A 13,378-nucleotide genomic window follows, 5' to 3' on the forward strand; every position below is an offset into this window, starting at 1 on the left:
GTCTTAAATTTGAATACAGGGTATATATTTTTAGCTACAGATTCCATGTTGTAACTCCCTTCTCCAGATTAGTGAATGATTCAAAAACTGCCAGGACACATCTCGAGACCAGATGCTTGTAGAAATGAACATATATAAGTCATTTACAGAGAGAGAGTCAAACAGGCCTTTGCAGAATGGGATCTCCCAACACACATACTGAGAAGTGCCATATCCCAATGCTATGTTAAGTTTGGGTATCTTGCCAGTTTTTGCATTCCAAGAAGAATGCATTTCAGCTTTTGGAAAGGTTCTTGTATGTGTATGAAGCTGTCTCCAAAAAACTTATTTTTCATCATTTCCAAGAAGCTCATGCCTGAAACTGCCGACTACACTAGTTATCTTACGTGGGATTCCCTACGTGTAAGTCACCATTGTCAGTCAGTAAAATTTTGATAAGAGTAAATGGGAGAGAGCCCTAGAAGAAAATCTGAAATAAACATTGTATATGTCTGAATCTGACTGGTTTGGGTTTAAAGTGCAAAGATACTTTATAAGATAATTAAGCTAGGAGTGCTATGCAAAATGTTTAGTGAGTGTGGCACAGGCACTGACCAATCAGAATGCCTGCAGGAGGGTTCTAAAGCTTCCCTGACTGGCCCAGCATTAGCCTTTTAGCTGCTGGAAGTCTGGGGATGCTTCTAGCTTAAGTGGCTAGAAGGCTGGGGCACATGCAGGGTTTAAACAATAGCTATTTCAATATTTTAACAACAGATAGTGTTCTACCAGTGCCTACCAGCTGAGTGTCAGGCCTGGCGATCACTCCCATTAACTGTTTCACAAATTTGGATGTACCTTAGATTATGCAGGTTTTAAACAGTTTTGATTTATAAATATTAGCATAAATCTATGTAGAAATGAAAAACTCAATCCCTTTTTTTAAAAATTAAGGTTATTGGATTAATGGTTCAGGAAATTAAGAAAAATATTAAATATAGTAGAGTGCCTTATCAATTTTTTGTGGGTCATATGGAGACATTTGGTTAAACAATGGATCCCAAGGATATTCACAACAAACTAATATCACACTGATGACATTTCCTAGGGTTCAACAACAGCTGTCCTTGTCCAGACTTACATCAATAAACTAGAAAGTGGAGACAATATGTGCGGTGGACATCTGTTACTTTGGCCTGGCTGGCACTGCTGCCATTCCCCGCCAACCTGGCTGCCTTTTTGGTAAAAGAATCTTTTCCTCTGGTGGGAATTCCGTTCCATGTGGGTTTTATGAGATAAACTCAACTCCTTCTACCACTGGATTCTGTTCACCATTGAGGCTTGGCTAGAGTACCTTTCACCATGTGATTGGTTTCTGGGTAGCCTGTGATTCAAGGGGAAGATAATTTAAGTGCTTCATAGAATTTTCTACTGGGGAATAAGTTCTTTTCCTGCTGGAGCAGGTAAGCTACTAGGAGGTAAGTCTTACACCATTGGTGGCCAATATGCTCAAGAAGATTATTAAGTAATAAAAATAGCAGTAGACATATTTAGAATGGTTTTTTAATCTTGCTTTTGCACTTGTATCCATCATGCTTTAAAAAGTATGTGACATGATTTCTTAAATGCTCAGATGTATTAGAAGTTTGATGGCTCAACCTTGAATCTTCAGAAAGTGATCAAGAAATTCCTGAAAATATTTCAAGTAACCAAGATGCCCTTTTCAAAAGTGCATCAAATAATAACTATTAAAAATCAGAATGTTATACAAATATACCTTTCATCCATCAGTCTCAGAGCACCTATGGCACAATAATGATGTGATTTAAAAAATGAGGCAGTAATCTCCTCTGAGCAAAATAGAGTAGCCACGTATATGTACATAACACATTTCTGTGGTCCCAGGTGTTGATAGAGGCAGTAAAAGAAATACAAAGGCCAGTAAAACACATACACGCATTAAGTCTTCATGGAGCCTACTTTGAAGATCTTACTACTATACAGCCATATTCCATAGAAATGTCCGAGCTGAAGACAGAAGGCAGTCTCTACATTAAATGAACCCACTAAACCCTGGAGAAATCATATGTGTAGGTGTTCAGGACTGACTGAGCACTGGTACCAGGAATGAACCAGTGTGGGAGCACTCAGGCAAGAGTGACACAAACTGTCACAATTGCCGTGGAGCCACACAGATGGAATTAAGCTCATTAAACATGAGTTTGAAATAGCTTTAGTTTTTACCTCTACTTAGTTTGTATTAAGTTCCTAAAAGAAAGAGACTATAATGATTTCTTTTGTATCTCCCTACAATATATAGTTTAATGCTCACGAGTCCTCCTTTATTACTTAACCTCCATAAGAGCTCAATTGACTTTTTCCTATGTATATGGTTTGACAGGTTAGACTGGCTACCGTTTTAACTTTCAGGTTTAAATTTACTTAATTACTGTTGATGGGTTCAATGACAAACTTCAGGTTTCCACCCCCACCAAATCCCACCGCTGCCTCTCAGCAGTCCATTCCTGACCATCTTCCCACCCACCATCACTTGTATTTCCTTTCTGCTTAGATTATCCTAAAAAGTAGGTATGAGCATGCCATTCTCATTCAATTATTTTAACAATTTAAAAACTAATAAAATTTAAAAAGCAAATCCGAACAAAACAAACAAAACCCCCAACTTTGACGGCTTCCCAAAGCTGAAGTTTAACGTCCTGTCCTGATCTAGTATCGCGGCAGAGAAGCTGATCCACCTGTTTCTTCTCCCACCACGGCTTTCCCACTGCCAAGCCTTTCTTGTTCCCCTCACCCCTTTGCTTAATTTAGGCCAAATGTATCACTTCCTCTTTTTGTAGCCTAGGCTAACATTGTTTTCTCTGCCTGAAGTACCCATCTCTAACCATACATTCATCACTTATTTAATAACATTAAAACTGTCACAAACTTGTGGGCAGGCAAAACGAAGGAATTAAGTCTATCAGATGTGATAAGGTCTTGCGTCCCATCTAAAAGGTGCAGCATCTACTCGGGACATGAAAATTTCTGCCAAGCAAGTATTGTGGCAGGAATTCAGACTTTCACAATATTTAAAGTTTGCAGCAAATATTTAAAAAACCTAAAACCTGGTCAGTGTACTACTGTGTGGCTAACAAATAAAATACAACTTTAGGTTGTTCGTGCAGACCTTCCTATTAGTTGCACTCGGCCTTAGGGCTTCCCAGGGACTAGTTAGGGCCACTGCCTGGAGTGGCTCACTCTTGGGTATCAGCAGGAATGCTAGTACAGGCAGGAGTAAACCTGCCCTTCACTCAGCTCTCATAACGCTCTGTTTACATGGCACCTGCCATAGTTTATGTTCGTCACTAAGTGTTTATGCCTTTGAACCACCAGATCCTAGAGGAGCACCCTCATCCTGCCTTGGCACCACTAGCTCACTGTGCTAACAGCGGAGGCTTAATTATAGCTGTGTCTATAGAGGGGAGTCTGCATGCCAACTTCATTCCAAAATTTAAAGTCACTTTGTATTTTTTTTCCCTTCCTAAATCAATATTATGTTTTGATCAGGCACCTTGCTATAAAATAGGCCATCACTAAAGAATTTGTCTCTTTTGCAAACTGAAATATGCTTTGAGTCATCTTTTAGTTCTACGACATAATCCTAATGTTTTTCTACACAAGTTCCTTGTAAGACAGTGGTCAAAATAAAGACAGTTTAGAGATATCTCTGGTGAATTCAAGAAATCATTTTAGTCTAGAACAGAAGTTTTCACTTGGGAAAGTGTACTCATTTGTTAATTTCAGGCTGTAACTTTTTCCCATTTGACAAAAGCACAAAAAATGTCAGCTTTAATTTTTACTATAGTTCTTTAATTTCTAGTTATGCTATCTAAGCATGCTCACAAAACTAATTTAAGCTGGGCATTTCCAGACTTAGAGGATATCAATTATTTTTAGTCAACCAAGACACTCTCATTTCACTAAGCATTTCCTGAACATTGCTACCTATTTCATTCCTCAACTGATCCAATTTCTAGACACTGTTTTCATTGTCCCATTATAAGGTCCTCCACAGCTGCCACTGCAAAGTTCATAAACATCAATTCTGCTGAACAAAAACATGTTTTGGTAGTTAGCTAGATGTTCTCAAAATAAAGGAGGGTAAATATGTCCTCCTTATCTGTATAACCAGCAAGTTAGAAGCCCAGCCCTGTTCCAGGTTTTCAAGATTTAAGCCCCATCATTTGTTTTATCCTACAACTCTGCACGAGGTGATTATGTGCACAAATTCACCTCTGTGTGGACACTTGATCCCTTTACACTGAAACTCCATGCCGTGTGTCCATCAGCATACGTGTGTGCCGTGAGTACTCAACTGGAAAGCTTACCTGCAGACTGTTGAAAATGACAAAGAGGACCGACATCCAGAAGTGTCTGTAAGCCAAGTGCAGGCCTCCCCAAAGCCATGTCACAGAAATCAGGGCAAAGAGATACAAAACCAGGGGAATTTCTAGAAATCATAAAAAAAAAAGAAATTTTCAGCTTGAGAATATGGCATTGTCACACATATATACAAAATTATTTTTGACTCCTTTCTTGGGATACTCTCTATGCCTAATTACCCATTTTGAAAGAACAACTCTGGAAATCTCATTCTAATGCCAGAGAAGAGAAGGCACATTGCTGATTCTACATTCTTCCTGTTTTGCTGGTCGACCCGGGACAGGGAAGAGGGAGAACTGTTCCTCTCCAAGACTACCACCTACTGGATTGTTCTGGAAGTTACATGAACAACTGCGAAAATAAAATCACTTTTAAATCCCAGGTAAATTTTAAAAGATAGCTCCACTAGAAAATGGCAGGCAGGTATCAATGTGCTCTCAAAATTAGTCTAGTCCAACTCTACATTTTGAAACAGAAATGATATAAAAACTTGTGTTTGATGCAAAAATATATACTCATCTCTTTTCTTCTAAGAAGATACCAAACCCTATGGCTAGTGTCAAGAGCAAAGATAAAGTCACAGGATTTACTACTGTCAACACTGAGCTTATTCTATCCAACATTTTCCTGGGCAATTTGTTTCAATACTTTTCAGAACAGGTTTCTTCAAGGCCAATGGATTTCATCACCCCTCCCATTTGGTTTTGATATTTGGGTTTTAGAATAACAACCTTAAAGAAAGGATTTCAATATTTAAATGACAAGCAATATAAAGATTTGAAAGTGAATCAGATCTTAGCAGCTGCAAATAAATGCATTTTCAAGTTGTTAAAAGACATCAGTCTGGAGCACACCACTGACAACTCTCAGGACAGAGCTGCAGATCCATATACATATCTACCAGCCACCACCAATTAACACCTAAAGTCCACATACATGTGCTGGAGCAGTTAGAACAACAAAATACAACTCTAGCAAATTTTAGATTTTATTTTATTTTGAAACAATTTCAAACTTACAGATGAATTGCTAGTACATGATGACAACAGAATTTGTTTTCTGAACCGTTTGAAAATTGCCAACCTGATCCCCCATCATCACCCTCTGCATACCTTAATGTGCATTTTCTACAAAGATATTCTCCCACACAAACACGATACAGCCATCAGATCAGGAAATGAAGACTGATGCGTTACTACCACCCTCAGGTCCCATTCAATGTCTGCCAGTTATTCCAGCAGTTTTCTTTGTAGCAGCAGGACCCAGCTGTCGAGTTTCTGCAGCCTCCTTTAATCCCAGTAAGTTCCCCTGTGTGTCCTTGGCTTTCGTGACTCTTGACACTCTTGAAGATGACCAGCCAGTGGCACAAAAGGACAAATATTGTATGATTCCACTTAGATGAGGTGCCTAGAGTAGGCAAATTTATAGCGACACCAAGTATAACAGAGGTCAGCAGGGGCTGTGCTAGGGTGAGGGAGTTACTGTTTAATGGGTAGAGAGTTTATGCTTGGGAGGATGAAAAAGTTCTGAAAATGGATAGAAGTGATGATTGCACAACACTGTGAATGTACATAACGCACTGGATTGTGCATTTGAAACAGTTAAAATGGTCAATGTTATGTTATGTGTATTTTACCATAATTAAGAAACAGAAGACCATGCCAAAGAAGGCAGACGTGTGTTAAGATCAGGTGTTCCTTCCGGGGAAAACAAATCAAGTCCTCAAAGTAATTCAGCAAGAAGTCACTGCGTGTGAAAAACAAAGTAGTTTGAAAAGGCTTTAGTGAAAGAAATTACTTGTGGAAAGAAAAAAAACCCAGAAAGTGGATGTGTCATTTAGAACTACTATCATTGAGAGAGTCTGCTCAGGGGAGTTTGGAAATGCCACTGAGAAGACAAAAAATCTCTTTATTTTTTAGTAGAAAATATAATTTCAATGAATTTAATTGCCAGTTTTAAAGAAAGTATGGTGCTGTATTATCTCTTTTCTTTGTAATTGCAGCCTTAGCAGTTATTGCTCTGCGCCAGTGACAACAATAAAGGCTTTATTATGGAAATCACACCTCATTTACATGAGGCTGACATTTATTCTGTGTTTACAATCTTCTGAAGTACTTGTTTTCATTTTACCTCACTGACCTTCTGATTCAAACAATTTGGATGTGCTACTAAAACAAACTCATCAACAGAAAGCAAGGAACACACCTGTGAAATAGTGTGGGTTTAAGATATTTATGGGTCTATTTACAACAACAGGCATGCATTATTTTAAATGAGAAAAAAAGTAATTAAAATGGTATCGAAAGGTCTTATTTTTAAAATATGGCTCTAAATTAAGATACTTAATTGATCTGATCCATTTCTTTGAGAGAAAATACTGTGCTCTCAAGCTTTCTTAACACTAACTCTACAATGCATAGTTCTACCCACCGGTATTCACAGCAAATAAAGCTGAATTAATAGAAAAGACAACAGAGCATGGCCCTGGTGGGTGTGGCTCAGTGGATTGAGTGCCAGCCTGAGAAATGAAAGTTCGATGGTTTGATTCCTAGCCAGGGCACAGGCCTGGGTTGTGGAACAGGTCCCCAGGTGGGGGCATATGAGAGGCAACCAACTGATGGATGTATCTCTTGCACAGTGATGTTTCTTTCTCTTTTTCCTCTCTTTCCCACTCTCTCTAAGTAAATAAATAAAATCTTAAAAAAAAAAAAAGACAACAGGGCACATATTTCACAGAACTGCCAAATCAGCATAGCATACTCTGTGTGGAATAACACACTTAAGGATTAGATCTGCAAACTGTTAAAAGAAACACTCCATACATAACTTGTGAACCCATTTACCTCATTCCTAAATTTGGATCACTAGTCTTATATTTGGTTCCAATTTTAGAATTTTCTTTTTGCTTCATTACTTCACACACATTCCCAAGAGAGCTCTTAAGAACTCATTGGGGCCCTGGTTGGTGTGGCTCAGTTGGTTGGAGCATCTTCCCATAAATTGAAGAGTCATGGGTTCCATTCCTGGTTGGGACAATATGCCTAGGATGCAGGTTTGGTCCCCAGTCAGCAAGAGTGAGAAGCAACTAATTGATGTTTCTCTCTCATATCAATGTTTCTCTCCCTCTCTCTCTCCCACCCTTCCCCCTCTCTCTGAAATCAACAAGCATGTCCTCAGGTGAGGATAAAAAAAATTAAAAAGAAAAAAACATTTGGATAACGGAACCCACTCTAAGTCCTGGGGCTCCTGTCTGGAGATACAGTTGCGAATGTTTGTTGTAGCAGGCCAGACTTTGTACACCTCAACTCTCCATTATGTGCCAAGTTCTTCATTTAATTTAGCCGTCTTTACTAAATTCATAATCTCTAGAGTCATCATCTTCCTTCAAAACAATTAAAAATTTACTTTTTAATTTTTCAATTATAGTTGACATTCAATATTATATTACTTTCAGGTGTAGGCATAAAGAGTCACCTTCTTTTAATGAACACTTTAGGGCCAACAATTTCCAAATATTCATTTCCATCTTTCTTGAGGCCCTCATCTCTAGGCCTGATGCTCTCCAAAGCATCTCAAACTAAGTTAATCCAAAGCTCAATTTAGTATGCTTCCTCTCAGTCTTTCTCTTCTTTCTGAGTCCTGGTGCCACCATCCACACAGACTTATCCCACAGCTGATTACCCATCATATGCTGCACCAAATGGGGTGGGAGTGGGGGAGGGCCACATGCATAAAGCATTCAGCACAGAGCCTAGAATAAAGCACACGCTTACCACACCTTGCCTTGCTCTGTCCTCATCCTTATCACCATCATGACTTTGCTCAAGTTAGGAAAACAGTGCTTGGCTACAGAGGGTCCCCTCTTTCATAATGGAAGTGCCAAAATACCAGGTAATAAAGAAACATGCTTAACTTTTTTTTGTACCTCAATTTCCCAAACTCATTTGCTTATAGAAACCTTTTGTTTATCTGATGCGATCAGAAGATCGCACTCAGAGGAGGGCTGCTTTCCGTGTACAGACTCCAAACTCTATCACATCCATATCATCACTGAAAACTTCCTTACATACCTATTTTAAGTGGATCTCTCGGTGTCTTCTATTCTCCTCCCTTTCACTTTTTCCTTTCCTTTCCTTTCCCTTTTCCCTATTCTATCCTATCCTATCCTATCCTATCCTATCCTATCCTACACCATCCCATCCCATCCCATCCCACTTAAAAAACCTGGTAAGGAGACTCACCATTATGTTGTGACCTACAATTTGTAGGCCTCTGCTCTAGAAGGAAATTTAAATAGGATATGGTAGACTACCTCAGACATAAGCTAGATACAGTAAACATAACTAAAACGGGGGCCTAAACCTACCATCTTCTTACATGGATCTACCCTGACCCCCAACCGATATATGAAGGAGGTAAGCCTAATTTTGATGGATCTGAAGAGGTGAGATATTGGATCCAGAGGCACAGAGGATGGACTAGAGTATATTTCCAGGGGAAAAGAAGAAGAGTGGGAGCACATTCTTAGAGGAGTCTCAAAGTCTGCCGAGAACCTGAATAGCAGTACTTCGTCAACACCTGACTTAGGGCTCCCCTGAATGCTAAAGGACAGTTCGGTGTCAGGCCTGCTCTGAGTGTGATTTATTGGGATTGAAAAAAAATGGCACAAACCTAGAATTATGGTCTTGCCTTGCGAGAGCTATATATAATTTTCAATTTGTAGGCTATAATTTTGATTCTAAGGAGAATAATCAAGTTAGATGAGACATACCCACATAGACCCTGCATGACCTGTTATTAGAATAATTTCATTTGAACCATGTACTTCAAAGTTGCCAGATACTATCCTACTGGGGATGGGGTGTGCATGGGGGGGTCAAATAGGTCTGTGATTTTTAAGTAAAAGATTAAATGGTCTGTTTTCTTTTTGTGAGGAGAAAAAGTCTTGGAACTATGAGAAAGAAAATTATCAACCGGCTTACAACCAACATAGTGATTTTCTACACATTTAATAAATGTTTCATAAAATGACGTTATAACAAAAGTTTTTAGATCAGAGTTCTAAAACAAACAGGCAGTCAGCCAACTAACGATGGAAGACTGGTTTAACCTAGTTTTCTAATTACATTACCAGTTAGTTACTCAGCCATAAAGGAGTTCAAGACACTCATCCCCAGGCATGCACCTAACAGGAGCTTCCAACACACTTAGCTTTTTTATAATACAATGAAAACATACAATGCATCTTTCAATCTGCCTACATCTATATTTTGCATCTTACTAGACAGCCTCATAATTTTTTGAAATTAGGTTACTATGTATTTGGCCATGAATAGCCAGTTATAATTTTATGGATAGTTTGATAGGATATTATACTGCAGTCATTGAGATTTATTAGTTTTAAATTCAACAATGAAGTCTTGAGTTAATTCTGACTCAATGACTCAGACTAATTAACTCTAAAGATATCTCTATGTGTGCAAGAAAATATTTACAATGTGTTAAATATGTCAGTTCCTAGAACTGTTTTCTGGAAGGCCCTCATTCTCAATCTGGATGAATGCCAGTTGACCTAATGCTTACTTTCTTTCTTTAATTTGGTTCTCTGGCCATCATATTACAAACCTGTACAACCAACTACAAATTTTATTTTATTTTTTTATTTCCTTTGTCATGTTACTATTGCAAACATTTACTTGAGTTAAAACTTTTGGTTCTTCTCTCTCAATGGGATTACTTGCATTTCTTCTCCCATTGTTACTGTTGGTATTTAGCTAATTAATGAACTGGGGAGCATGCACCTGTTTGCTTCACCAGGATGCTATTGCTTCACGCACCAGAGGATTACAGCACTGTTCTGCCAGTACTGGATTGTTGGGGGGTGCATAGCTGGACCAAAGAGGCCTGTAAGTCTAACTGTGGTGTGGACCTATCAAATGTGCGTGGAAGCTTGGGAAGTTGATCAGTTCTTTTGAAAAATCACCTGCTCCATCTCAAACCCAAGCTAACATAATCCTAGGGGAACAAAGAAGCGCGCTCTCTCTCTCTCTCTCTCTCTCTCTCTAGCCCACACTCGTCCCATGCACTCATATTTTCTCCCTCTACAGCCATGTGGCCTTAGCAGCCACATGACAGGCAGTCAGGTGGACTCTGCTACTGGGAACAAGCTAAGCCACCTGGACAGGGACTAAGACTCTTTAGCAGCTGCCTGTGGCTCCAAAAGGACTAAGCTTTAACATGAAGCAGAAACTCCAGACACTGGTTTTTGCTTTGGCCTTGCTGAGGACAAGGCTGAACTTTTTCCATGGATGAAAAGAAAGAGATGGAGTATTGGAAACCCAGGGGCCAGCTTCCATTGAATATTTCATCTAGAATAAAGTTTGCCACACCACAGTCACCTGTGTGTGGGTCCTTGGAATGTCTTCCTTGTGATCTCAAGAAGAGACTCATTTTCACCAGCAACATCAGCAGCTATCAGATTGTTTGATCTTAAAAATGTTATATGCATAATTTCCAAAAGCTCTGAAGATATACTTGGTCTCTGTTGTTAAATAACTATTTTTTAAATAAAGAAAATTAATACCAAACTCATTTACAGTGCTGCTTTTAGGCATATACAAAAATAATAGACCATAAAGTGGTCTGATATCTTTGCTATTTAAAGGCTTATCATTATCTATTTAAACAATGGGACAGTATCCACAGGTAAGAGAGGGGTTTTTATGCATATGGGAGTAAACTAATATCTTACTGCTCATTCTTACTAACAACCTTGGACCAAGCCCTTACATGGAAAAGAAAGGGAAACCATTGTGTTAAGAAAGAATTGTAATCCCCAGACTGAATGCCTTGTGGATGACCTAGGGAGAAGGTGTCTGTCCAAAAAGATAATAATACCTACATTGATAACATTTGTATATTAGTTATCAAAGTAATTTGATCAAAGTGATTTGTACCCAATGATATACTGTACAAATTTCTTTCTGAATCTGTCAGTGTCATATGTAAAGTTTAACATTTATGAGATTTTAATTCCAACTCTTTTTCTTCTGTTTCATGTGCAATTAAAACTGTTAATGGTTAGACCGTCTCACTGGTATCAAATAATAGCAGTAAATGTAAGGTAGATACCGTAGTTTATTTTTGTCCTAGACTCAAAACTCTACTCCTTCTCTCCTTCCCTCCTTCCCTCCTTCCCTCCTTCCTTCCTTCCTTCCTTCCTTCCTTCCTTCCTTCCTTCCTTCCTTCCTTCCTTCCCTCCCTCCCTCCCTCCCTCTCTCCTCCTCTCTCCCTCTCTGAGACCATTGGAATTTTATTTAACTGTAGGTATCCCAAGTTTGACAGTATGTAAGACTAATGAATGAGCAGCCATACAGTGTTTTGGTCACTCTGCTTCCCAAGCCCTCCAAGTGGAGCTATTTTTACTATTCAATTTCATCTTTAATAGGCTAGACAGATCTTGCTACATTTTGTTTGTTTTTTTTTCTTTTTTAACCAAGTGAAGCTGATTTTGTTACAAAGTTTGTGAAGGACATTTGTAAAAAAATTTTTTTTCATGTTGTCAAAGCACCTTTACCATAAATATAAATTAAGTATTTATTTGCTAAAACTCTGGCACTGGGGGAGGGGTGATGGAGAGAGGGAAAGCACCAGCCTTCTTAGAAACTGTATAGTTAAATAAATGTAAGGATCAAATATTGTTCATTTTGATAACTTGTTTATTTACAAGAACACTGATTTTCACTCTTTATAATACTATAATAGAATCTTTAAATTGCTCTCCAATACTTTTAGTCTTTTCCTATGACCCAATTTGTACTTCTTTCTTGAAGGTGGTGCATACTAATTATAAATCATATCATTTGCTTTCATGAAGGTTATTTATATTAAATTTTACAATTTGTTTGTCAAATTCAGTTAAAAGGACTATATCTATCTTAAATATGGGCCTCCAGCCAATTAAAAAATGTTTAAAGCAGGCATCGGGGTTGACTGAGTAGGATTTATTCATTAAAAAAAAGCAGACCAGTATAGTAGTTATGGACATGGACTTGAAATATTATTTGAAGGCCACTTACCAACTGTGTGAACTTGGAGAAGTACTTCACTGTTCAAAGACACAATTTGCTCAACCTTCCCATGAGAATAACACTAGCACCTCCCAATAAGGTTTTATAGATTCAGTGAGGATTTAATGATTGAAACACAGAACATTTAGAACAGTTTTATGTAAACTTTGGCTACTGCTTGCTGTGCAAGAAATATATTTCATCAGCAAGCATAAAAATATATTAGCTAAAATGTGACAGGTAAAGGGATAAATTACATATGGATTTCCTTTCAAATATATATTAACTATATATACTATCATGTATGTACATATACACAGACATGCACTATAATAAAAGGTAGAAGGTAAACAGTAGGAGAAATCAAGTTACATAAAAATGAGGGAAAATAGTAGTTATTTCTAGTCAATGGCATCAAGGGGACCTTCGTGAGGAAGAAATTTCAGCTGGGCCTTGAGGATGAGCTATGATTAAACATGGTGGAGCTTACGGTAGCAGGAATGCCATAAGTAGAGACAAAAAGGCAAATGCATAAATTAGTATAAATTATTCCTTTTGATTGAAGTTAAAGGTCCATGAAGGTAAACAGTGAGAAGAATTTGTAATACTAGGTCATGAAGGGATCCCAAGGGCCAGGGTAAGCAATATGTAATTTTTTACAGGAAATGGAAAGCCATTTAAAATGTCTGACCAGAGGGGTGGCCTAATCAAAACAGAACTTAATCTTGTAGGCCAGTAAATAGGAGAGAGAATGCTGGAGACAGGGGCACCAGTTAGATAACTACTGCAGTGGTCAAGGTGAGTGAGGATAAAGGTTTGATGCCAAGGTAATGACAGAGAAGTGGATCCCACAATGGAAGGAAGGGGATGGACACAGAATATTACCAAAA

General features: G+C 38.3%; 1 protein-coding gene across 1 annotated transcript in view; it reads right to left on the reverse strand.

Moving 5' to 3' along the window:
* ADGRV1 (adhesion G protein-coupled receptor V1) overlaps nucleotides 1–13,378 on the reverse strand; it is a 516,573-nt gene that overhangs the window by 53,593 nt on the left and 449,602 nt on the right. The window contains exon 88 of the mRNA XM_045847901.1: nucleotides 4,365–4,486. Coding sequence (XP_045703857.1) covers nucleotides 4,365–4,486 — 122 coding nt within the window. The remainder of the gene's footprint in view (nucleotides 1–4,364; nucleotides 4,487–13,378) is intronic.

The sequence above is a fragment of the Phyllostomus hastatus genome, unplaced genomic scaffold (assembly GCF_019186645.2).
Source record: "Phyllostomus hastatus isolate PE091 unplaced genomic scaffold, TTU_PhHast_1.1 phas_contig_58, whole genome shotgun sequence".
Lineage (NCBI taxonomy): Eukaryota > Metazoa > Chordata > Mammalia > Chiroptera > Phyllostomidae > Phyllostomus > Phyllostomus hastatus.